General features: G+C 40.1%; 1 protein-coding gene across 2 annotated transcripts in view; it reads left to right on the top strand.

Annotated features, from left to right (window-relative positions):
- The window catches only part of LOC126092471 (multidrug resistance-associated protein 1), a 362,912-nt gene extending 340,887 nt beyond the window's left edge, over window positions 1-22,025 (top strand). For both annotated transcript variants that reach the window (XM_049908084.1, XM_049908085.1), the window contains exons 27-32: window positions 11,056-11,154; window positions 11,240-11,389; window positions 13,787-14,112; window positions 15,397-15,511; window positions 17,427-17,506; window positions 20,644-22,025. In XM_049908084.1, coding sequence (XP_049764041.1) covers window positions 11,056-11,154; window positions 11,240-11,389; window positions 13,787-14,112; window positions 15,397-15,511; window positions 17,427-17,506; window positions 20,644-20,755 — 882 coding nt within the window. In that variant the 3' untranslated portion in view covers window positions 20,756-22,025. The remainder of the gene's footprint in view (window positions 1-11,055; window positions 11,155-11,239; window positions 11,390-13,786; window positions 14,113-15,396; window positions 15,512-17,426; window positions 17,507-20,643) is intronic.
- Window positions 22,026-27,750: the final 5,725 nt, after the last annotated feature.

The following is a 27,750-nucleotide window of genomic DNA, read 5'->3' as shown; positions in this document are numbered from 1 at the left end:
AACTTTTGGTAATGTTTTGATGTCAAGAATAAATCCCTCAAGTTTGACACATTTTCTGTACACCCTGCCAAAAAAAACTCGGAGCAAGCATTTTGTCAGAAGGTATACTCGAGACAGTGGAGAAGAAATTTTTCAAAATCTAGGGGTTGAACTGTTTTTTCATACATGCATTCTTGACATGAATGGGAGCAATACATTCTAACAAGTATGTGTGCTGAAAACTAACACACAAAATGCCAAAAAACCAGTAGTTCACTTCTCAGTATTACCTTCAACAGTCCAGCACCTCTCTAGAGTACTGTACACAAGTGAATTAACAATTGCTAACTGTCAAGTGGCACAAAAGATTGATCTACGGAGTCAAAGCAACTTGCGGAATTCTCAATGAGCTGTTCAAGGATCTGGGGACCCTAAGCTCCTCTCCTCCACTTTACATCAGCTGCTGTGAAAATCAAAGGAGAGAAAAAAAAATAGAATTGAAGACTATTAAATGAATCTTACCATGGAACAAATGAATGTTTAAATCAGTGTAGTCCTCAACATTTGCTACATGATTTCATTCACAAGTGAATCGGCCAATCAGACATGTGGAAACCTGCCCTGAAGTTTTTTTATACAGGAAGAATACACAATAGAAATACATGACAAAGTCTGCTAAGATGGACTACTGGAAAAATTATTGCAGAATACTGCTTTGTACAGCCCTTCCCACCTAGCACACAAATAAATAAGTGAGCATAAGCAGTGGTGGCAAGAGTATAACACACACACAGAGGGTGAATCCACTGGAATTTCAAGTACTTGCAGCATACCAAAAATATAACATATTATTAACTTGTTTGTATCTGTTGGTTGACATGAATACCTAAACTGTTGCAAATATAATCATTACAAAAGTGACTGAGAACAAGACATGTGGCAACTCATGACATGAGTTTATAGACACCATCTACACTTTAAGCCAGATTTAAATTTGTTGAAATGCAGTAGTACATGCTCCTAGATCATTTTATAACAGTTTGTGCTAAGTTCTTATAATAATTTTTGAATTTTGTACAGTTTAGTAACAATGAAATAGTTACTTGTTTACAGTAGTCACAAGGATGCATAGTGTCTATTTAGTGACAAAACAAACATTTTCCTTATGCTAGGCACACCTAACAAACGAAAGAAATTTTGGATCAAATGCTGAAAACAACAATCTTGTATTTTTTGTGAAAGGGGTGGGGAGGGAGGGGGAGAGAGAGAGAGAGAGAGAGAGAGAGAGAGAGAGAGAGAGAGAGAGAGAGAGAGAGAGAGAGAGAGAGAGAGTGTCTAAATCTTCTAAATAGTTCTTTCATACATTTCTGAGTTTATGTGCACAGTGAAATTTAACTACTTTTCCCTCCTTTGTTTAATCAAAAATTCACGTTTTATCATCACTGATAACTACTGTAGTGGGAAGGTGGTGGCATTCCGGTCTTCTTGCTCAAACCACAGTGCCCTGACTTGTCAGTTATTTTCTGTTTCTTCTGATGTTGCCATATTTATCAAAATGTTAACCCCATGCAAATGATTGTTGAAGAAATTGACTAGAAAATCTCACAGTTGTAATTGTCAGGACAATTAGGTGATGTTGATTGCATACCATGTTCTTCATATTTCATTTTTCCATGTTTCGAGAATGTTAATTGGATTTCATAACTACAAAAATCTAGAAAACACCCCCCCCCCCCCCTCCTCCCCCACACCCACACAAAATAATCAGAAATTTTATGTGGAAAACACAATGAACATTAATTCATTTTGATTATTTCCACTGTTACTGATAATTAATGCTGTAAAAGGAACTGCTATCTGTTGTTAGTTTACATGTACATCTATAACCACACTCTGCAAACTACTGTGAAGTGCATGGCTAAGGGTGTTTCCCATTGTATCACATATTGTGGTTTCTCCCCGTTACATTATTATATGGAGCACAAATGTCTCCGTGCACTTAGAAATTAATGTAATTTAGTCTCCGTACTTCGTGTGGAACTGCATATTAAATTAATTCAAAATTTAAGAGAATTGCAGTTCTTAATAGTTGTGTTCAATAATTGATGCTCGAGCTGTCACCATCGGTGTTAGATTGGGGACAGATCTGGGGATTTTCCTGGCCATGGGAGTACCTTTACATCACACAGCCAGTTCGTAGAGGCAATAGTATTGTTGGAAGGTGGCCCCACAATACTGTTGTATGAAAGGTAACACATGAAGATCCACAATGTCCATGACATACTGTTAAGCCATCGGAGATACCTCGGTCAATACCAGCTGTTACCTGAAGTAATATCTGATGGCTTCCCACACGGTGGTGCCAGGAATAATGCTGCTGTGCCACTCCAAAAAATTAGAAGAATGGGGCCTCTCCTCAGTTGGCTGCTGTACTCTCCATTGATGGTCATTTGGCATAGTGCAGTTAATGATACCAGTCATCAGCAGTCTGTACTTCCCCAACATGGCACCACTCCAGAGACAGCTGTTTGTGTTGCGGTAGTAATGGCTGTCTGCACATAGGATGTTAAGTCCTTAGTCCAGCTGCTGCTGGTCTGTGACAAGTGTTCTGGGATGAGACGGAATGCTGCAGAGAGTCAGTTGCTTGTTCTTACATGGCAAATGCTAATGTGAAGGGGTTATGATGGGCTCAGTGCACAAATGGCAATCCTCCCTTGTGGTAGTCAGATGTGACAGACCGGAACCTTGACAACGAGTATGTCTGTCCTCATGTTCCCATGCAGTCCAACATTGGATCACTGTTACATCAAAGTCCCCTACAAATTTGAATTTGCACAATTCGACTAGCCCACCAAATGAAGACCCACAGAGAGACCCCTTTCAAATGTCTCGGGTGCTGGTAACACTGTCTCATGCGAGTACAAGGTATCCCTGTGTCCTTCACAATAGTCATTAAACATCTGATGCAGTTCATGCCTCATACACTGAAGCATGACAGAAACTGGTATAGGCACGTGTATTCAGATGCAGAGATATGTAAACAGGCAGAATATGGCGCTGTGGTCGGCAACGCCTACGTAAGACAAGTGTCTGGTGCAGTAGTTAGATTGGTTACTGCTGCTATGATAGCAGGTTATCAGGATTTAAGTGAGTTTGAACGTGGTGTTACTGTCTGCGTACGAGCGATGAGACACATCATCTCTGAGGTAGTGATGAAGTGGTAATTTTCCTATATGATCATTTCACGAGTGTTCAGGCATCGTGGCGGTTGGAGGAAAATCTTGCAAGAATGGGACCAATGAGAACTGAAGAGAATTGTTTAATGTGGCAGAAGTGCAGTCCTTTTGTAAATTGCTTCATATTTCAGAGCTGGGCCATAAAAAAGTATCAGTGTGTGAACCATTCACCAAAACATCATCAGTCATCGGAGCCAAAGCTCCACTCGTGTACCCTTGATGACTGGACAATGCAAAGCTTTGCACTGACCCTGGGCCTGTCAGCACTGACATTGAAGTGCTGATGACTGGAAAATGTTTCGTGGTGGAAGAGTGTCGTTTCAAATTGTATTGAGTGGATGGACGTGTATGGGTATGGAGACAACCTCATGAATCACTGGATCCTGCATGTCAACAGGGGACTGTTCAAGCCGGCGGAGGCTCTGTAATGGTGTGGGGCATGTGCAGTTGGAATGATATGGAACCCCTTATATGTCTAGATAAGATTCTGACAGATGACACATACGTAAGCATTCTGTTCGATCTCCTGCATCCATTGATGTCCCTTGTGCATTCTGATGGACTTGGGCAATTCCAGCAGGACAATGCGACACTCCCATACATCCAGAATTGCTACAGAGTGGCTCCAGGAACACTATTCTGAGTTTAAACATTTCTGCTGGCCACCAAACTCCCCAGACATGAACATTATTGAGCATATCTGGAATGCCTTACAACAGGCTGTTCAGAAGAGATTCCCAACCCCTCATACTCTTACGGATTTATGGACAGTCCTGCAGGATTCATGGTGTCTGTTCCCTCCAGCAGTACTTCAGACATTAATCTGGTCTATGCCAGGTTGTGTTGCGGCACTTTTGCATGCTCGCGGCGACCTACACGGGTATGAGGCAGGTGTACCAGCTTCTTTGGCTCTTTAGTGTACATACCATACCAGGCCTGGTAACAACACTAAACACCAACAGCACAATGCAACACACTCTGGTAGCTGTTTTCCTTGTCGTGCGGAGCTCCAACTCTCAATCATGCCTATGGTGTGTTCATGTTGGAAATTATATTGACATCCAATCATGTCTTCTGGGTACTTTGTTTGCCAAGGAACTCCCACTGATGCCAGTCAGGAATTTGAGAAACAAACACGATTGAAACGAAACACAGGGATGGAAAATAATCAGTACAATCAGTAACGGTTGATATTTTTCAAATAGGTCAGTTTTGGTCAGTATTTTTGAGTTTTAGTCTGTAAAGTCAGTATTTTATCATGCATTTTTTAAAATTATGTAATGTGAAAAAAATTTGAGGTTGGTAATGTAATGTGTTATGTGTCACATGGATTGAAAAATTAGAAAATAGTATTGAGAAGGCTCAGAGTTACTATTTCCATTGATTGCTTGATTGATTGATTGAGTTCTTTATTAATCTGTGAAACAATTTACTTTGAGTGGATTTTGTCATTAGCAATGTGGACAAATTAACAGCTTGAAATTTGTTACGCACTAATCCACAAGTTTTTACACACACACACACACACACACACACACACACACACACACACACACACACACAGAGTCTTCAATTCAGGAACCTGCTCCTATCCAGGTTCTCCATTACCATGTTAAACAGGTTTCTCATTTTATTAGTATATAGTTTGATGGCATTGTACAATACATTCTTTATTTTAATGAGTGAATAACTTTATGCACCAGGGCTGGGAATGTTGTTCAAATGATGTGAAGTGATTGAAAACATGAGGACATTTGAAAAATCTTAAGATAAGTCCCAAATTTTCAATGTATTGGGCCATTCGAGCAGTAAAGAAAGATAGATGTTTCTACTTGAAAGCACATGCAACAATGTTTGGTGAGACTGAGTCCTTCAAAACTAAATTACCTTCTGCTCATCCTGGATGTAACAGCAGGGTTGCCACAGGTTCTGGAAATCAGGGAATTTCAAACATGTCACTGGCTGTGTGCAGCTGAGTCCATGTGCTGGTTCCCTACTCTCTTATTACTACTGCTTCTCTCCTTCCTACCATTCCTCTCAGCTTGCAGTCAGTGCTACCACCGCTTCTTGCCACTAGCTTAGAAGCTGCCGAGAAGAGGCAGGGAGACATGAGTAGTAGTTTGTTCGGATCCGATTTCAGAGAATATAGACACAGTGGCCAGGGACAGTGGTTGTGTGTGCACGAGTTGTGACTGTGTGTGTGTGTGTGTGTGTGTGTGTGTGTGTGTGTGTGTGTGTGTGTGTGTGTGTGTGTTTCTCATTTTATGACAAAAGTTATGGCTGAAAATTTAGTTATGGGAGTGCGATTGCCATTTCTACGTGCCTATCTGTGGCTCAGCAGTGATCTTTACTGTAAGTTGCTACCTATCCTCCTCATTATTATTGATTTCAGAGTGTTTGAACACGTCATCTGTTGCATGGATTGATCACCGTGATCTCATTTCATCAACATATTGTTTGAAGCTTGTGAAAAGCTGGCCACACGAGTGAATTTCCACGATGGGCCAGAACTGCAGGCCATTTCTGCAGGTATCTGTAATGGACCATGCCTGCTGAGCCAAAGCTATTCTGTTCCCTGTAATGTGCAGGCTGTGTACCATAAGTACATTGTGCAGTGTGGTGTTTTATAGAAATTTTATTTGTTGTAGTACATGTTGGCATTTCAAAAGTAGTTTATATGTAAGCGAATATGGATGATACGAAGAAGAAAATTGTCAGTTGCTGGGGGTTTGTCCACTATGTACTCGTATTTCTTGAAATAAAAATCACAAATTACCTGTAAAACAATAGATATAACACAGTGATTAATAACGGACAATAAACAAACATAGCAGAACCAACATTTTATTGGCGGTCACCTAGTGTTGGTTTACACAGTTCTTCCCCACCTTATACACTTCTTTCAAGATGCCTACCTTTTTGGTGGGGTTGTTTGTAGAATCAGTGAAGGTATTTTAAGTCTGTCTTGTTATTCCAAGGAAATGCTTATTTTTGTTAGCAAATGTGGTTTCTTTTATTTAAATAAAATAACATCAGTGGTCTTCATGAAACATGCATTCCATTTAGCTTGCTTTCTCCATTAAAAACAGTCCATTACAAAAGATGTTGATGTTATTACTTCAGATTTTTGCTCACATTAGGAAATGCTGTCTGCTTGCAATTTTTTTTTAGATATTTCCTAATCTGTACTATTGTTTCTTGTACCATAGCTGCAAAGGGAGATTGCCAACTTACAACTTCACTTTGATATCTAAAAATTTGTCAGGGACAAATCTAAAACTTGTCTGGGAATCGGGGAAATATCAGGGAATTTCACAGGGGGAAACCTGTGGCAACCCTGAACAGTGAAGGTCTGATTTAACCTCCTGGACCTACACTATAAATTCGGCTTCATTCTGATGACAAGCTGCTTTTAGGGCACAGATAATCTTGTTCTTGAAAGTGGTTAGAAGGACCTTTGCTATTCAACCAGCTTATGAAGATATCAAAGGAACATTTCTAGGGAATGTTTACTGGAAGTGTTCCTTCTGAGTTCACCCTTTCAACAACAGAGGCAAGATATTTAGTGTGTGATGCTTTAGCTTCATATCTTAAAAAAGCATTTGGTGGAAGATGTTGGAGGAGCACATTTCTGTCTTTGTTTTTATGACTCTGCAAATGCAGTTGAAAGAGCTGCAAACTGTGTTAGTCAACCACTGTGTTATTGCACCTGAGAGTGAGAGTGCTTTGGTTGGCTTATCATGAGGCAGTACATGTTCGAGGTTGGTAACATATGCACAACTGACCAGAAAGCATTGGCAGTGTGATGAGGTTTTCTCTGTCAACACTATGTTTCCAATAATGGCAAAGTGCAGTAATATCATGCTTTAGTAGTGGCTAAATATTGCACTGATTCCAAACAAATGGTTGCTACATGACCTTTACAGACATTCTTCATTAGTAAAGCCACGGCTGATGATATTCACTCTAATAATATATTATGTTATAATATGCCACTTTCTCGTTCAAAGCTATTACTCCTGTAATTCTGTGAGGAAAACAGTTGTGTGATGTTGATACATGTAATATACACATAATCTATAATGCATTCGAAAAAGTGTGAAAATGTTGGACATGATCTTGGTTCTCAAATTTATTTATTTTTTGCACTAAATATGTTTTGGAAGAGCTTTAAAATAAATGCAGTACGATATGGTACTTCCAGATTTTGGTTTATGAAACATGCCTTCTCTACGTGGCTGACATAAGAACAAGCTGAAGAGAGGCTTCTAGAACAACAGTCAGATGTTCTCTTCTGTTTGTGCACTGGCACAGAAGCAAGCTGATGAGTTATTTGAAATACAATGATATTGTCAAAGTGTCAAAATACATAACTGTGAAAGTGGGAATTGGTGCGTGAAAAAGGCAGATTTCAGGCAGGTGCAGTTTTTTGTTCAACCATGAATAGCAAACACACTTCTATGGATCGAAACACTTTTATGGATCCAAAAATGCAGTTTTAAAAAAAATTGATTTTTTTGAACCAAAAGATCATAAACCTCCCCTTAAAGAAGGTAATATTGAACAGGCATTGGACAAAGTGAAAGAAGAAGAAAAGGAGAAAAGACTAATTGTTGACAGATTAATGGGTGATGCAAACAAGTGCTTAAAAGAAAAACTAAATAAAAAGGATTTGGCAGAAATAAGTGTGACCCAAGCATTGTTGAAGAATGACACTAAAGCTAGAAACAAGTGACAGAAAGCAGTTGACAAGCAAAAAAGCAGTGTTACAACATTTTCTTCTAAGGAGCAAAAACAAATTGAGACTTAATGACCTGATCTTGTAAAGAAACCTACAGGATTTTCCACATTACATCAAAACCTGAAAAGTTATAAACATTTTGTTTGTATTACTCTGCAGTTAAGCTTTTGTAGTTAGTTATATTTGTGCTGTACGACAGCATGTCAGTGTTACTGAAATGAAGTGCAAAAATTTGAGCCAGTATTTAGTCTGGTTTCCTATGTGCAAATCAGTAGACAGTTTTTGAAAGCAAAAGTGGTCAGCAACTAACAAATTTTAGTCTTAGGTTGCTGTCCATTCCTACAAAGGGAATGGAATGTAAAACAGCATCTGGTCAGCTTTCTTTATCAAATGGATAAAATGTCTCCATCTGCACCCACACTCTGTTGTCCATGCGAATAATTCATGCATCGAAAGGAAAATCAGTGTTAAGAAAATAAAGCTCATGAACATCAGAGAAGGAAGATCCTATCAGACAGAGACTACTCCAAATTGGAGCTGGACACATGTACCAAGAAAACAGCAAGTCTTGGAATACTTGGAAGGATAATGAAATGGCTTTCATAAGTCAGTGGAATGTGAAAGGCTTTTAGGATTGAAGAATAAATGAAGCTCTGTGCACGGGGCGAACTCATTGTGTTTGTCTCCAGGATGTATATATTTGAAAAGTACCAACAAATCAATGCTGTGGGTGTCACAATATGAAATAAGCAATGATTTTGATGATGACATAGCCAAACGGGTGACTTTGGGACTATTAAGGTGTAAAACTCCTGGCAAATGTGACTTACCATCACAGCAAACTCCAGAGCATCCAGGTGTAGAGTATTCAGTTCGCAGAGTACCTGTGTACTGTTAAATGAGGATGACAGTGATGACAAAGCCTGAAGCTTTGTGTACAATTAAAACAAATGTCATTTAGAATGCACTTGTATGCGTGTAGCTCATGTTTTATTGTTGGAAGATGATGTGGACCCCACTCCCACCTTCAGACATCACTGAAACATTTTCTGTTGTTTGCCTTGTAACAAATCAGCAACCAGTTTTCTGTCCATATGTTTGCTGAACTTGGAACATTGCCAGAAGCAATGCAATGTCAGTGCTACTTTCCTACTGCCAACACATTTCAGTAATACCATAGCTTCTAAACTGTATCACTGACAAAGAGACTTAACTTGGTTTATTATGCTAGGACAATGATAGATAAACATTAACATTTTCTAATGATCAAAAAGAAATCGGAAGTTGTAGATAAACTGGAAGAGAGTGAATGTGCTATAAAATATTCTCAGCTCGTAGGATCTCGTGCAGTGACAGGTGAATAAAAATAAAGAAAAACTATAAAATTTCATATCCAAAACTGACAGTGGTGCCACACTGTTACAGCATAAGTGTTGCAAAACTTCAACTTATGAAGAACTAGAAAAAGCAATGCACTAGTGATTACAGTAGAAGAGAGCAATGGTCTGGTATTAAAAGAGAAAGCAGGTGAGTTCTGTGAAACTCTGAAGGTAGATAGAAAATTTAATGCCTGATCAGGATGGCTTACTTAGTTTAAACATTACTATGGAATTTGAGAAACTGCTTTTCAAGGCAAGATAATTAGAGTTAACAAAGAGACAGCTGATCCTTTTTGCAGTACATTCTTCACTTAAATCAAACAGAACAGCTTTCTCCTATAACTTATTTACCTATCTGATGAAACTGGACTGTATCAGCCTGGATAGTCATAAGGGTTACCATGTTGGCATGGTTTGGGGAGGTGTGTCAAGCCTTGACCACACAGACCTGGGAGAGTAACAATATGGGCGATGTGATGACCATCCTGGATGTGATTTTAGACAGTTCTCACATCTGCCTAGGTGAATAATGGGCTGATACCCATGTCCCACATCAGTTGCACAATTCAGAAACATCTAAACAGGGTTTGCAAACTTTCTTGTGGATAACAAGAAGTGTGGACAGTTGGTGGAGACAAATTCTGTCCCAAGAGGCAGAAGGGTGGAGGCAGCAAGAGTATAGGGCCACCCTCTACCACCAACACTGCCAAATCCAATAACAAACATGCTGACACAATGGAGATCAGGGTAAAGCTCGGAAAATGGATGATGAAACTGGACTGTACTGGAAGGGCACACATCTCAGAATGAGGCGCATGCTAACTTTGAGTAATAGAAATACACAGGTAATGTGTACTATCTCTGATCTGCATTAACAGACGTAATTAGGAACTAGCTGTAGTTGCTGTTAGTGTGGGTGCATCACTGGAAATAATGATTTGGTCATAACATAGGTCACTGCATGAGTCTGAAAATATAGATCCTCTTGGAATCATCCTTAGCCACAGCCTTCATCTGTCTTTGTTCTTAAGATATTTTCAACCCATGCCCTGTGCGTGCTAGGCTGTCACATCACCAAGCATTGAGTTAGTAGAAACCTTTTCATAGAAGCCTTTTATCTCATGAACAGAGTTCAAGACACACTTCTCATCACTGTAACATGATCATTCGCAGTCCTTGACATCAGTATTTTCTTGTCTGATCATGGGAATGTTCCTTATTGGTAAGGGTGTGGCCTAATCCCAGTATGGATTTGCCTTCCTGAAATAGCAATGTATGAAAGGAGGCAGAAAAAATGCAACAGAGTATGTAGTACAAATTTGTTAATCTAAGCTGAATCGCATGTGTATAGATTTCACTGCAGAACAATTCTATGGACTCCTACTTCATGTGAAACAGTATTAACAAACGAGAACTGTAATTTCCCATATACTGTTTCAGTTGCATGGAAGGGAATCATTTGATACAAAATGTTATTAACATTTTAGTGCTTTTGCTGCTTCAATAAACTTCAAAATCATTTGACTTCGAAAGGAAAGAAAATGCAATGGTGTCTCATGTTCTCATTTTTAATTGTGTTGTACAAAAAATTATAACAATTTTATACGAAGGCTGCCATACTTTTTTTGTAACTTAGCCATTTTGAATATGTCCAGATACTGCTGTGAACTGAAAAAATATTTTTCTGTATGTTGGTAAAATATTCTTGTCATCATTACAGGTAACACAAACTCTAAACTGGTTGGTAAGAATGACGTCAGATGTAGAGACAAATATTGTGGCAGTGGAAAGAATAAAAGAATATGGCGAAACTCCTCAGGTATGCTCAAAGATGTCGTACAGCCTGCTCCGATGTTCTGAAACTTGGTCTTGATATAGACTGAAAGATATACTCCTGATTGCAGGAAGCACCGTGGGAAGTACCTGCAACACAACCACCTAATGACTGGCCTTCAAAAGGGGAAGTGCAGTTCAAAGACTACAAAGTGCGCTACAGGGAGGGCCTCGATTTGGTATTGCATGGAATTACATTCAGTGTGTCTGGAGGAGAAAAGGTAAAAATCCCATTTTTCCTATTTGTGAGATATTAATATCTTTAACTTTTACTTTGTAAATTATCCTAACAGATTTATTTATTATGTGGATTTTTTATATTTTAAAAGATAAGTGTTCGTTAAAATCAGGAACAAGTGAAAAAATTAGCAAGTATTCATTTTCCTGTGACAAAACTTCTGGCAAGACGGAAGTACACAAACACTTCATTACAGGATTCCTAGCTTTCAGAACAAAGAGTACTTTCTTCAGGGAAGAAAGAAAAATTTGTTTGGGGTTGGGGGGGGGGGGGGGGGGAGAGGAGGGAGGAGGAGGAGGAGGAGGAGTGGTGGTCTGAATAGAGTGGAATTATCTCACTCACAACATAGGCAAAGCGACCTACCTGTTATGAGACAAATAGGAGGGAGGGTCTGCCATTCACTGCAGAAGTGACTGCCGCTCCTTCACCAGCCTCAAAGCAGGCACAGTAGTATTAGTTAACTAGTTAGCAGTAGCTCCAATGTTCAGCTGTTATGGAGTCCCATAGGGAAATATTGTCCAGGGCTGGAAAGGATTCCAATGTGTATTTGGTGTGGGCCAGTGGACATCATCATAGAAGGGAGGATTTTCTGCCTGTGGCTGTCGAGGGTGTAGAGTGCAGTTTTATCACTGTTCTTGACCATGTCAGAATACCTGTCGCTTGGATTCTGAGGTCACGCCCAGTTCCTACGGGTTGCTAGTGGAAGTGGTGAAGAATGCTGGTCTCACTCGTGGAGTGCAAGCAGAGCTCACAATTTGCACCATTGAATCAAGAGTCGATTGGGGTCCTTTGGTTTGGAGCTGAGAGGTGGGGAGGAGGATCTCAGACAGATGCTTCATAGGTTCTGTGAATGTCGTGGCAGCAGATTTCTGCACCTGTATCGTGGAATAGAGAATTTTTGGACTCCCCTTGACAGGTCCGCAGTGCTGCTACACAAAGGAAGCAGCTACTCGGGTAGAATAGTACTTGAAGAGTCCACATGGTAGAATAGTACTTGAAGAGTCCACATGGTGGTTTCTTAGGCTAGGCTGTTGTTGGAGATCCTCTGATAAATGCTCGCTAGTCGATATGCTGAGAGAAAAATCATTTCATGTACAAAGTAGATGCACTTAGACTATCAGAATTTTAACAATAGATTAGTGAAGTATTCGTAACAATGTCCCTAAACGTACTTTACTCCGGATAAGGTGGCACACTCCAATTATTCTTGGAATCAGGGCTGGCTGAAACCTGAAGTAGAAGGTTACAAAGCATTTAGCCAGGCATTGAACATGTATAAAATAGACAGATTAGAAGCCAATGGAGGGGAGTGTTCATTGCTGTCGACAAAAATTTAGTGCCTATCGCGGTTGAAATGAAGTCTGACCGTGAAGTTATCTGGAAATGAGTAGCAGGCCTAGGTGTCTCCTGTAATGGGGGGATGGAATTTGGGAAAGTGTACCTCATCTATAAACAAGACTTTGAGTGTTTGGGACCCCCACCAGATTTAGCTAAAGGAAAACAGTGGGGAGGTGTGCTGCTAGACTTGTCATCAGTAGGTTTGATTGGCACACAAGTTTTATGGAGACATTTGTGAATTTGTGTGGGAAACGACGTTCTTTTTGTGAGTCACTGTTGCGGAAATTTAGAGAACTGGTATTTGAAGCAGACTGCAGAGAGATTCTACTGCCGCCAGTGTTCATGTTCATTTTGCATGATAGAAATTAGGGTTCGTACAGATACTTGTAGACAATCATTTTTCCATGTGCCAGACTGAGACTTGAACTTGGGACCTTTGCCTTTCACGGGCAAGTGCTCTACCAACTGAGCTACCCAAGCAAAACTCACGCCCTGTCCCCACAGCTTTACTTCTGCCAGTACCTCGTCTCCTACCTTCCAAACTTAACAGAAGCTCTCCTGCGAACCTTGCAGAACTAGCAGTCCTGAAAGAAAGGATATTGCGGAAAATATGGCTTATCCACAGCCTGGGGATGTTGGTGGAGCATTTGTCCGCAAAAGGCCAAGGTCCTGGTAGAGCACTTGCCCTCGAAAGTCAAAGGTCCCGAGTTCGAGTCTCAGTCCGGCACAGAGTTTTAACCTGCTAAGAAGTTTCATATCAGTGCACACTCCGCTGCAGAGTGAAAATCTCATTCTGGAATCATTTTTCCATCGCTTTGCTTGTGAGTGGAACTGGAAAGGAAATGTTAGTAGGGCTACTCTCCACCATGCACTGTATGATGGCTTGTCAAGTACATTGAAAAATGTTTGTTGTTTAGTATTATATGTGCACATTAATAATATAGCAAAGATTTGAAATTTATGCTGTTGTTACATGTAAAAAAATAAATAAATAAAGTAAGTGTTACCTAATTTTCTAAGTGTTCTAGTTTTCCTGTTTAAGGTCGGTATAGTGGGCAGAACTGGAGCAGGCAAGTCTTCACTGACATTAGCACTGTTCCGCATCATAGAACCAGCTGGTGGCTCGATTGAAATTGATAATGTCGATGTAACCAAGCTGGGATTACACGCTCTGCGGTCACGTCTCACTATCATCCCTCAAGATCCAGTTTTATTTTCTGGGACATTACGTCTCAATCTCGATCCTTTCAAGAAGCATTCAGATGAGGAGGTATGGCGTGCACTTGAACAGGCTCATTTGAAGGCTTTTGTGAAAGGTTGTGCTGCAGGCCTCAATCACGAGGTTACTGAAGGTGGTGAAAATCTCAGGTAAAATGGCAAATTGTTTCATAATTTTTCTTAAAACCTCCACACTGTAACTGTAGTAGCTATTGTGATAGTTTACACCATAAAAAATCTGCAGTAACAATAAGAAGCTGTGTTTCCTAGGAGTAGTCATGGAAGTTGTAATTACCACCAAGAAAAAGCTCAAGCTGCAACTGTGGAACTTCTCCACATAATCACCCTTCAGTGAGACATGTTCACCCCAATAATGGTGGTTTGCACATACTTGACGATCATAGAAGTTTGCATTTAAGCTGTGCTGGAAACATTTCATTACGAAAATAACCTTGTAATCATTCTTGAAATGCCTACAATGCAGTCATGTCTTCATCAATGGAAAGAGAGCAGACACAGCCTGCTATGTCAGGAAAATGTTGGAGTGATTGAAAATGTAGTAGCCCAAAGCAGCAGCATGTGTGTCTGTTCTGTGCATAATATACTGGGGATTGTTGTGGAACAAAAACACCACATTGAGCAGCTTCGTGCAACACTTCATCCTGACAGCCCTGTGCAACAGTGTCGGGAGGTTCTGGAATATGCTCCTATGTCATTTAGCATATTATGAACATAATTAGTTAATGCTGCGTCCTGACTGACTCAAAAATCACTCAACATCACTTTACCCCATGTGGTTGGGTCTTTGCCATTTTTGGCAGTGAATGCACTTGTTTACACTGCTTGGTGTGATCCTTTCTCTTTAGTGACACGCACAGCACTCGTCTGTGTTGGTAAGATGCCTAAGAAGTCAAATGGATTGGCCGGACACTGTTGCAACATTTCTGTTGCTGTTTTGGTTTGGTGTGCTATAGTAATGTGGCATGGGAATTCGAGTGTTTACCATGACTGCAAACATTTACCTACAAACAAACAAAAAATAAATTTTGTATCTGTATTGTTTTATGGTGATAATGTAAAACTGGATGACTACTCCTCATATGCACACGATAATGTGAAAGAGGTTGCAAATTGTGTTGATCAGTCTACAAACATGATCATTGAATAAATATTATTCAAAAATTGATCAGTTTAACATATTAGTCAATCCATGGATAGTTTGCTTGTGACCTGGAAAGCTTACTAACTTTTAATTCTGAATATATTGGTTTTTACTCAAAGATACACTTTTACACCATGATATTTGGTCATTCTTCTTTGTTAATTCATAATAAAGCTTCAGAACTTATTAATCTTTCATGGGGATTTCACTGTAAATAACAAATATTTTCCTGCAGTAAAATATGAATTAATGAGTCAAATTTGTGGTTTCAGTGTTGGGCAACGCCAACTGGTTTGCTTGGCCAGAGCCCTACTGCGAAAGACGAAGGTGTTAATTCTTGATGAGGCTACGGCTGCTGTTGACCTTGAGACTGATGATTTGATACAGGTAAGCGATAGGCCATTAGCTCTAGACCCGTTGAGTTGCAGGCAGGCACAATGGACACAGCTAAACATTTAAGCTTTTGGACAAAAAGACCTTCATTTGGAAACAGAACTCACATGGGGACTTTGTTGTTCAGAAGCTTAAACATTTAACAGTCTCATCATTATGTCTGTCTGCAACTTAATGCCTCCATTATGTGGTGATGAGTGATCTGTCATTTTCATAATATTATTGTTACACTGTGCTAGAGTTGAATAGAATGTCTATATGTATGATTTCAGGTGTGTGTGTGTGTGTGTGTGTGTGTGTGTGTGTGTGTGTGTGTGTGTGTGTGTGTGTGTGTGGTGGTTAAGACTCTGGCACCAAAAGAAGCTTAAAGGAAGTTTGAATCCTCCTGACAATCAATATGTGTAAATCAGTTTGTTTAGATCCTGATGGAGGTAAGAAGGGCTCTCAATATTTTTTCAATATAAACTGCTGTGTCTCAGTTGCATTGATTTATGTCACTTGCGTATGCCAAGAGAGATCTGATATTTCATATTCAAGCTCATCAAATGGGCCTTGGTCATTTCCAGCTTTGCCAAGGGGGACATGATCATCTTGGACATTGATTCACTACTGGGAACAGAATTTGCATATCTTTTAAATGTGATCATGTGCTCACTTATGATTGAAAGTTGACTACATAAACCAATACAGAACATACAGCATTCTTCACATATTTAATAAAAAAAAAAAAAAAAGCCTCCGATTGCTCTCCAGTGGTAAAAGTGTCCTGTTTTAGGGAACAGTGTAAATGTAGACTAACTCAAAGCACAGTACATGTTTCTGTTAGTTGATAGTCAAAAGTTGTGTATTCCTTGAGCTCCCATTTTATCTTACCTTTTTGAGCATTCATGGAAGTATTAGTCTAAATGTTCATAAATTCAAATAAATATCTTACAGTATGAATTGTGCATGTATAAGACAGTCTACCAGATTAAGTTATTTACTAATTCTGCAGAACAACTCCTTGTCAGAGCAGAATAAAACAAAATGCCAGTAGCCATCATATATAGTAACATTAAAACGACATCTGCAGGTGTTCCATCTTATTACATAAGTGAATGACCAAGGTCCTGCAGACCCTCAGCCGCAAGGATGGACTTACAAAAATGTAATTAGAGTGGTTGTGGTTTCATGGTCTTCCTATTGTTTACCTAGCTTCTGTTACTATTTACCGAAGCAGTGATCAGTAACTTCAAGGTTACAATATTAATTAGAATAGCAACATATTTGATAGCAGATCAGTTAAAATGAAAATAAAGTGTCAGTTTGTGGGCTAAAACATTGAACACTGGCAGAATTAATCTTTCAAACAGGACATGCTCAGAATGAAGGAATATTGTAGTACAGAATATAAAAATCTTTTGCAGTCACTGCTTACATATTCTGAAATGGTAGTTTGAGTAGTTATAAAATACTTTTTTAATCATTTGTCATTCGTAAAAGGAATTATAGGTTTTGATGCGTGTATCTGTGCACAGTGATGGTAACTAAGGTGAAAAACCTTTAATAGTCTATTGCAGATTCATTATTGGTCACAAAGCTTTCGGAAAATATAGTTATTAGTGAGCTGTAATTCTATGAAAAAGCTTTGCAAGGTACAAGTGTACATTCTTGAAATTTCCCCAGTTTTAAGCAGCATATCCAACTTACCTGATTTTTTTCATATTACTTATTGGTGGACTTTGTGAAACAAACGTACTTGTAATGGAGCTGTTAACTCAAGTCACTTGTAGTTGCAGCTAGTTTTATTTTTTTGTGCTACTTGTCACTCCCGCTTGAAACGTGAAAAAAATTATCAACTGAGGATATGCTTGTTGATTTACTGTGAGTATGTGTAGATTTTTAATTTTTTCCCCTTTCTTTCTTCCAGCAAACAATACGCACAGAATTTGAACACTGCACAGTCCTGACAATCGCTCACAGGTTAAACACAATCATGGACTACAACAGGTAATAGCTTATATATGTCCTGGCATGTAAAAGATAGGATTTTATCTGTGAGGAACCATAAGAGTTGCATTTGTTTGGTCTACAGTGTTAACAGAATAAGAAAGTTGGCAGAAAATTTTATTTATTCTGTGTTAACTAATGAAATAGCAGAAACTGCGTCATAGGCTTCCTGTAATGAAGTGGAACATCTGGAATAAGGGTGTGCTTCAATTGACACAGATTAAAAGATAAACAGTGAGCTTAATTTAAAGTTATTTGTTCATTGCCTTGTAACAAACTGCACCACCCAAAATGCAGCCCCACTATGAATGCTGTTCTTGAACATGGGATGAGGTGGTTGATGTTCATAACAAACTGTAAAACACCTTGACTACTGTTGAAGATTGACAACTGCTGCAAATCGGTGTTTTGGGAGAGTTCCCGAGAGTTGTGTACCTGTGATATCTGTACCAGGAGTACCTCAGGTACTATCTTCTCCTGTAGATTCTGTCTCCTCTGCAGAAAGTACAGGATGTGTCATTTCTTGTCCACTTGACTGCGAGTGGCGTATCAATGATACGTCTCTGCGTCATGTACAGGGTGGACGGGGACAAGGGAGAACACGGGGTGTTTTACTGATCCCCCTAACCAACAAGTCTGAGGTGCTGTCTTTCACTAAAACTGAAACTGAGCCAGTGGGACTCAATTCACCTGTTGTGGGGAAACCCATTTTGTTCTGTGTCAGTAGGAGGCAAATGAAAAAGGGTAGGGGTCTACTAACTGTTGGCAGTTCATATGTATAGTGAATGATGGTAGCATGGGACAGGAAAGGTCACCAGGTGTGCTTAGTGTCTACACCTGGGTGCCTCATTCAGCTTGTTGAAGATGCTATTCTAGAAACTATTGAGGGAACAGAGTGCAACCAACTGCAGATTGTGGCGCATGTTCAAACAAATGATGCCTGTCATCTGGGCTCAAGAGGTTATACTGGGGTTGTTCCTGTAACTGCCACAGAAGTTTGAGAAAACCAGCCTTGCGCAGGAAGTTTCAACGAAGCTCACAATCTGCAGCATTGACCATAGAACTGATCATGGCCCTTTGGTTCTGAATAGAGTGGAAGGACTGAAGCAGAGACTTTGAAAGTTCTGTGACAAGCTAGGTTGCAACTTGCTGAACTTGCGCCATAGTGTTGAGAACTGTAGTTTTTCCCTAAATGGTTCAGGTGTGCACTAAAAGTCAAAAAGGCTGCTACTCAGGTAGCTGACTGTGTGGGGTGCACACAGTTTTTTATTTATTTATTTATTTATTTATTTTTATTAGGTGACTCTCCGTCCAATCCAGATAATGATAACTGTAGGAAACCCAGAAATATGGGTGTAAGATAGAAAGAAATGCCTCCTACAAGTGAGAGTATTAAAATCCTAATGGTAAACTGCCAGAGTTCGAAGCACTTACGAAAAGCAGTGAAGCTCTCATAATAGTAGGTATAGAAAGGTGGTTGAAACCTGAAACTGATATCAATGAGATTTCCGGGAGAAATTTAAGTATGTGTCGAAAGGATAGGCAAATTGGAAATGGAGGAGCATTTGAGTCGGTACCACACCTATGCTGTCAAAAATACAATAGTGTGGGGTATTAAGTGAAATTTACAAGTGGATTGAGGACTTCTTGGTAGGGTGGACACAGCATGTTATCTTGGACTGAGAATCATCAGAAGTAGAAGTAACTTCGGGTGTGTCCCAAGGAAGTGTGTTGGGACATTCGCTGTTCATATTAGTGACCTTGCAGACAATATTAATAGTAAAATCAGGATTTTTCCAGATGATGCAGTTCTCTATAATGAAGTATTGTCTGAAAGAAGCTGCATAAATATTCAGTCAGATCCTGATAAGATTTCGAAGTTGTGCAGAGATTGGCAGCTTGCTTTAAATATACAGAAATGTAAAATTGTGCACTTCACAGACAAATACCTGGTTGTAACACTTTGTAGGGACACGAAATGGAATGATCACATAGGTTCAGTTGTGGGTAAAGCATGTGGTAGATCAGTTTATTGGTAGAATATCGCAGAACTACTATCAATCTACAAAGGAGATTGCTTAAAAATGAGTCGTGTGACTTGTTCTAGGATATTGCTAAAGTGTGTGGGACCCATGCAAGGTAGCAGTGGCAAGGGATGTTGAACATACACAGAGACGGGCAGCACGAATATGTCACAGGTTCATATAGTCCATGGGAGAGCATAACAGAGACACCGAGAGGACTGAACTGGAAGGCTCTTGTAGATAGATGTAAACTATCCTGAGAAAGTCTATTGAGAAAGTTTCAAGAACCAGCTTTAAATGATTACTCTAGAAATTTATTACAACTGCCTACATATCATTCACATAGGGATCGTGAAGATAAGATTAGAATAATTGCTGCATACAGAGAGGCAGTCATTCATGCTTTCCGCACTCCATATGTGAATGGAACAAGAAGAAAACCTAACATCTGGTACAGTGGAACATACCCTCTTCCATGCACATCAAAGTGCTTAGAAAAGTTTATATTAAGTGTAGATGTAAGTAACAAAATTTCCTGTTGGTTCTTACTATTAAATCACTACAAATTAGATACAATTAAAAAAGGTTTGTTGCTAGGTCTCACAATGTTCATTTGTATGGTATCATAAAAATGATATTTACAAGAAGTGACAGTGGATACAAATGTCAAAGATGAGTGACACCAATTTGTGATGGATGACCCATTGATTTCACTATCAAAGTGTTTTCCATTTGAGGGTAATAATGCTGTACTCTGTTGTTCATTTCCCTATTGACTAGTATTCTCACTCCTGCTCCTAGGAAGCTCCTGATTTCTACTATAACGTTATCCAAAACATTCCCCTTCCTCCTGCTCCTACCCCTTTGCAAGTCACTCCTCCTCACACCACTCTCTCTCTCTCTCTCTCTCTCTCTCTCTCTCACTCTCACTCTCTCTCAGCTGAAGCAGGAAATTTCTCAAGAAAAAGGTCACATATATTAAATGATAAAAGAACAATATTATTTGCACATGTTGTCTGCTTAGTTTTGAATGGAGATGATACATTGACACATTCTGTTGTATTGTAAAACTTGAATTATGCTTTTTAATGGCTGGATTTACTTTCTTTACAGAATTATTGTTTTAGACAAAGGAAAAGTTGTAGAATTTGATTCACCTCAGTCACTGTTAGAGAACAGGACATCTATCTTCTACAGCATGGCTAAAGATGCAGGCTTAGCATGAGTTCACTAAACAAGAATGTATTGAGGAGAAGAAGAGAGAAATGTGTTCCTCCAATTCATAACGTGCATCATATCCAACTGCATCTTTCAAGAGAAGCATGGTTAGCAGCAAACCATGATGACTTCCAGAAGAAAGCATTTAAGCACACAAATGTACTATGTTGACAGTATTGTTGTTGGTTTTTGTTCAGGATACAGAAAACAGTACAAAATCAGGAATCAGAGATGCTACTTGGTATCCATCATTTCTCTTCATAAGTGTAAATTATTATTTAATGTTATGCTGTACAGGATTTTTAATGGAAAAACTTATCACGATTGTCAAGAAACAAGCCATTTTTCTCAGGTTCATCACAGCCCATTATTTTTTTTAAAAAATTTCCTTAATCAGGTGCTCGATTCTCCACTTCAGCACATATTTTTGAGAGCAATGTTTCTAATATCAAAAGTTAATGTTTTTTACAATAATATCATTTCCATTGCGATTTAAACTTTTGACATCCTTTGTACAAGATGCCTTTGTTTTGATTTTCTTTTATATTTATGATTCGTTGATTCATTTACAAACACACCTTTTGTAACTGGTCCTCGTTATTTTAATGCCATCTCCCCTTTTGTCATTGATTTTTGTGATGTAAGCAAATATTTCTATTTTTTTATGGTTGCAGTGGCAATAGGAGGTGATGTCGAATTTACTTTCAGTACTTAAATTCCAGTGTGCATCCAAAGCAGTAAAATGGCACTGTACTTCATTGTTTTACACATTTGGACAGTTAACTGATTCATTCCATAGTTCATTGTAGTGAGCAATTACAACATTGGAAAGTGTAATTGCTCATTTCCATAATGAAGTGAAACAAAAATGTGAAAGCTTGTTGCTGTATGACTGTGCTGCTGTGCCAGATAAGATTCATAATCATCTCCCATTTTTTATTGTAGTACTTATTACAATTGTACTTATTTATTTTGTGTTCATCAGTGTTAGTTTTGCCAGAGACACATTACATCACAGGACATTTGTGTAAATGTACATGAATTATTATTGTTACTATTATTATTATTCCCGTCAGGCAGTCATAGTGAACATATATTTGTGATGTATGTTGTGTGCTTGAAAAGTAAAACTGTATTCTTTGGTGTGTCAGAAGGAAACAAGTGCCTGCTGCATGTGATACAGTGTGTTTGTGACAAGATTTTGTCATGAAATTGTGATAGACCATGTACTTCATAAACTGCCTTAAAGGAATGCCAGTAAATTGTGATATCTGAAAGCTGTGTATGTAACTGTTTTTATACAATTCATTCTCGTTTTAGAAAATATTTTCTCTGAATTGTCTATGTATATTACACACATTTGATACTTCTGTTTCAAATAAAAAAATGAATTCTTGAATAAAGATTTTATTTCTTTTAAAATGTTTAATCTGTGAAGAACAGTCACTAACGGGTTTCACAACTGCCTGTAGAAAGTTATGTGAATCAAGTAAATTAAATACAGAAAATCTGAATTAATTCCAAGAAAAATGGATAGGTTGGTTCCTGCTTTGCAGAGATTTCAGAAAAGCCATAAAAACAAACATAATTCTCAAGGAAGAAGAGCTTTATCTGTTCACAATTGTGACTTCTTGCCTCTTTGGGAACAATGAAGTTGTGGTCGAAAATTAGGAAATAAGGGTCCAAGTTAAGAGGGACCCAGTAGATAGCTGCAGTACAGATTGACTAAAAAGGGCATGGGATTCATGGTCTATCAATCATTGTTAAATACTCATTGACTGGATAGATTTAAAACTGAAACGATAAAATGGAACAGTGCAGTAAAAGAACTTGAGAAAGAAGGAATGACACACTTGAAATATCGGAGAGAAAAAAATTTTAGGCAGGAAATTCATGACAAGATAGTTAGCGTGGCAGAACTCCCCCTCCCCAAGAAGGCAGAAACAAGTTGGTCTGTAACATGGAAAAAACCCATCCTGAGAGAGTGAAAGTTATACATCACGTGGTGCAATAAGGCCCATGTGCTGGTGGTGGAAGTGGAGGAGAAATATAATATAGAATTTGATAAGCACCCAGTTAATGCTACATTCACAGTGCTGCTTTAACAGTTGACTGCGGCATGTTAGTCAACATACCGTATATACTAGAATAATCCGTGCACCCCAATTTTGAGGAAGAGGAAAAAAAATTATTTGTTGTTTTATTTACAAAAAAATTGTTACGATGTGTTCAAAAGTATGTATAATAACTACTGATTGGAAGCAACGCTGCTGTACAGGTTGATACAGCGTTAAAACTCAACCAATTCAGCAACGTGCAGCTGGTCAGCTGGCAGGCAGCCAGCCAGTGGCGTGCGGCTGGCTGGCTGGCCCATTAGACAGGTGGGCAGCTGGGGAACATTATCACTGCCAGCCTCTATGCGTACCTACAATAGCAGAAAACGAAATGTGAATTATTGTGTTTAAGAATTTGTTAATACAGTATGTGCAATAAAATATTTTAGTCAATACCGGTACGTTTCCTCTCTTACCACTCTATTCATCACTTACATCGTCATCACTAGCGGGAGAATCATTGTCTTCACCATCTTCCCATAGAGCATCGTCCTTTGTTCCATCCAGTGAATTTGTGATTCCACATTTTTTGAGGGATTTTTCCACCAGTGGTTGCGGAATGGGGTCCCATGCACTTTTCACCCATTCACAAATCTCGGACAAATCCGGCTGTTTGATTTTTCCACTAGGTGTGAACTTACGGTTTTCATCAGACATCCATTGCGTATATCGCTGTTTAAGTGCAGCTTTGAATGGCCGATTTATACAGACATCTAGTGGTTGTAGGATGGATGTTAGGCCTCCAGGTATAATGACCAAGTCAGTTTTCCCTTTTTGTAATTTGTCTTTTCCTTAGTTGTATATCCACGGAAGCTGTCCAGGACCAACATGTTGCATAAATTCAGTAACGCACGAGGACGACGTTGCCAAACGTGTCACCCAGTCAATTATAAGTTCACTGTCCATCCACCCTTTCAGATTTGCCCTCGCTAATGCCGATATGCCTTTTACTGATATTTTTGGAATAGTTTTCCTTTTAAATATCACGTAAGGTAGCTTTCATACATCGCCAGTTACACACATCATCACTGTACATCTTTGTTTCTCACTGCCACCAGTTCGTATCATGATGGTGGATTCTCCTTTCCTGTTAACTGTGTTGTCGAGCTGCATCTCAAAATAGACTGGTGTTTGATCCACATTACCAATTTGCGATAATATATAGGACTGTTTACGGCGCAGATTTATCACATAACAATGAAAATTCACTATTTTATTCCTCGTAATCGCCTGGAAGCTGCTGAGCGATAGTAGTTTTCATCTGGAATCCTAAACCATTTCGGTTGAAAAATCTTGATAGCCGGGCTAGCTTTGAAACTGGTAATACCTAGTTCTTCGGCTAAAGACAATGCTTTCAGTTGGCACATTTCACTCTGCACCGCGCATCCGTATTGTTGCTTCTCATCTATATAATCGCTTTTCTCGAGGTCCAGATGCTTCGCTTTTTGGCCGCGAAATGCCCAGCGATTACTATTAGTTTCTTGAAGCTGTGTTTTATTTTTTCGCCAGTCGCAAATACAACTCACTCACATCGTACTTTCTTCCTGCTGCACGGTTTCCAATATTCTCGGCTTCTTCAATAATTTTTCACTTTTTCTTTAGCAGTGTACGAGCGATAACGAGAACTTGTAGCCATAATTAAGAAGTTTGAAGACGTTAATACTTCACTCCTAACGTGCTACTGATGTCACAGACTGATGCCGCAACAATGCAGTAGTATAATGGGATGTATTGTTGGAGGCGGAGCAGTACCAACAATGTTTTGAATAATCTGCGCACCCCAGTTTTTCGTACTAACATTCGGGGAAAAACATGCGTGGATTATTTGACTATATACAGTATGTAGCATGTGAAACAATTATTCATGCATCAATATTCTGTTTGTGAAACTTTTTTCATTTTTAGTAGTATGTACACAAGACACCAATTGTAAACCATATAGTTATTTGGTGAGTGTTTTTGTAGTGGGTTGAAGTAAAATTGAAACCAGTGACATGAACCAGCTCGGGCAGAACAGGTAGTACCAAATTATAAGTACAAAAGCAAATTTAATTTATCTTCTGGGCTTTATACAGTGTGTTCGGAGTGGAGTGGGTATGTAACATTTTGGATAGGAACTGATGTCTGGAAGTGCATTCTTTCCATTCTACAATGGTTTCAATTCAGATGTTCAAACTATCCACTTAGGACTTCAATGCCCAACACCCGCTTTGGGGATCTCCACATCCTTGTCCGCGTGGCTCATTATTGCTAGACGTCTTCCACCAAGCGTATCTAGTTTGCCTCAACACTGGGGACCCTACATTTTTGTCTGCCTCCACGACAAATTTCTCTCATTTGGACCTTTCGGTCGGTACTGTTCCGCTAGCTCGGCGCTTCGAATGGTTCACCCTTGATGATACACACTAGATTGACCACTTTCCATGTGTCCTTAGACTGCAGCCTCAACTGCCATATATGCGCCTGCGACGCTGGAAGTTTGCCCAAGCCGATTGGACACTTTTTTCGTCTCTAGCGACTTTCGATGACCGACACTTTCCTAACGTCGACAATAAGGTCACACATATTACAGGCGTTATTCTTACAGCTGCGGAACTTTCAATACCACGCACCTCCGAATTGCCCCGGCCCCCCCCAGTTCCTTGGTGGAACACAGCATGCTGTGACGCAATACGTGAGCGGCGACGTGCTCTTCGCGTTTTCCGCCACCATCCTACTTTGGCCAACTGTATCTGCTATAAGCAGTTCCGTGCGCGATGCCGTTGTGTCATCCGCGATAGCAAGAAGGCAAGCTGGAAATTCTTTACTAGTTCATTTAACACCTTCACTCCCTCCTCGGAAGTTTGGAGTCAGATTCGACGGTTATCTGGCGCGCCTAGTTTCTCCCAGGTCTCTGGGCTCACGGTCGCGCATGATACGTTAATGGACCCCGTCGCCATTTCTAACTCATTGGGTCAACACTTTATTGAGATTTCGAGCTCTTCAAATTACCCACCAGCATTTCTCTTGAAGAAACGTGCAGCGGAATTGCGACCTCTTGCTTTCTCCTCTCAAAATCGCGAAAGTTGAAATACTGTTTTCTCCATGCGGGAACTCCGACATGCACTCTCTTCTTCTCGCTCCTCTGCCCCAGGACCGGATGATATCCACGTCCAAATGTTGCTGCATTTATCAACCCATAGTCTGCGTTACCTCCTTCGCCTTTATAATTGGCTTTGGACCGACAGTACTTTTCCCAGACGATGGTGGGAAGCTATCGTCGTTCCTGTTCCGAAACCTGGAAAGGACAAACATCTCCCCTCTAGCTATCGCCCCATTTCTCTCACAAGTAGTGTATTTAAGGTTTTGGAGCGTATGGTGAATTGCCGTTTAGCTTGGTGGCTGGAGTCCCGCAGTCTTTTAACACCTGCCCAATGCGGATTCCGAAAGCATCGTTCTGCAGTTGACCATCTTGTTGCTCTCTCCACTTATATCATGAACAATTTTCTCCGGAAATGCCAAACAGTAGCAATATTTTTTGATCTGGAGAGAGCATACGATACCTGTTGGAGGACAGGCATCCTCTGCACACTGTTCTCTTGGGGCTTTCGAGGTCAGCTGCCCCTTTTTCTTCGCGAATTTATGGCAGAGCGCACATTTAGGGTGCGGGTGAACACTACTCTCTCCCGTACTTTCTCCCAAGAAAACGGGGTACCCCAGGGCTCCGTGCTGAGTGTTGTACTGTTTGCCATTGCCATAAATCCAATTATGGATTGTCTCCTTCATGATGTTTCGGGCTCCCTCTTTGTGGACGATTTTGCGATCTACTACAGCTCTCAACGGACCAGCCTTCTTGAACAACGTCTTCAAGGATGTCTCGATCGCCTCCACTCTTGGAGCATCGAAACAGGCCTCCGCTTTTCTCCCAGTAAGACCGTTTGTGTTAATTTTTGGCGTCGTAAGGAGTTTCTTCCACCCTCCTTACATCTAGGACCTGTCAACCTTCTGTTTTCGGATGTCGCTGAATTCTTGGGTCTTATGTTTGACAGAAAACTGTGCTGGTCCTCCCACGTTTCCTATCTTTCGGCTCGCTGTCTGCGATCCCTCAACACCCTCCATGTCCTGAATGGTACCTCCTGGGGAGCGGACCGAGTGGTCCTTCTGCGCCTCGATCACGCCTTACTGCGCTTGAAATTGGACTATGGAAGCATAGTTTATTCCTCTGCTCGGCAGTCTATTCTTCGGCGTCTCGACTCTATCCACCACTGTGGATTAGGTTTAGTGTCTGGAGCTTTTTACACCAGCCCTGTGGAAAGCCTTTTTACTGAGACTGCTGAACCTCCGCTGTCCAATCGGCGAGCTGTCCTTCTGAGTCGTTATGCTAGCCATCTGTCTTCCATGCCTGCTAATCCGGCCCATGACATTTTTTTTTTTACGCCTTCTTGGATGTAGGGTATGCAGGCCGCCCTTCCTCCCTACTACCACCGGGAGTCTGCTTCCGTCAACTGCTCCATTCTCTTTCCTTCTGCTTTCCTAAAATCTTCTTGACAACTTGGGGTACAGCACTGCCTTGGCTCCGTCCCCGGATCTGCCTGCTCCGTGACCTGTGTCAATTTCCCAAGGATGGTACCCCTTCACTTGTTTATCGTCGGGCATTTGCTGCCCTATGTGCACAAATGAAGGAGCCACATTTATTTACACTGATGGCTCGAAAACATCGTTAGGTGTAGGGAGTGCGTATATTGTTGGCGACACCCCAAATCGATTTCGGCTTCCCGACCAGTGTTCGGTTTATACTGCGGAGCTTTACGCTGTTTTCCAGGCTGTCCAATACATCCGCCGCCATCAGCAGATACAGTATGTTATCTGTTCAGATTCTCTCAGCTCTCTCCTCAGTTTCCAAGCTCTC

This window comes from Schistocerca cancellata, chromosome 7 (assembly GCF_023864275.1).
Source record: "Schistocerca cancellata isolate TAMUIC-IGC-003103 chromosome 7, iqSchCanc2.1, whole genome shotgun sequence".
NCBI lineage: Eukaryota > Metazoa > Arthropoda > Insecta > Orthoptera > Acrididae > Schistocerca > Schistocerca cancellata.
This window is presented reverse-complemented; position numbering and strand designations above follow the sequence as displayed.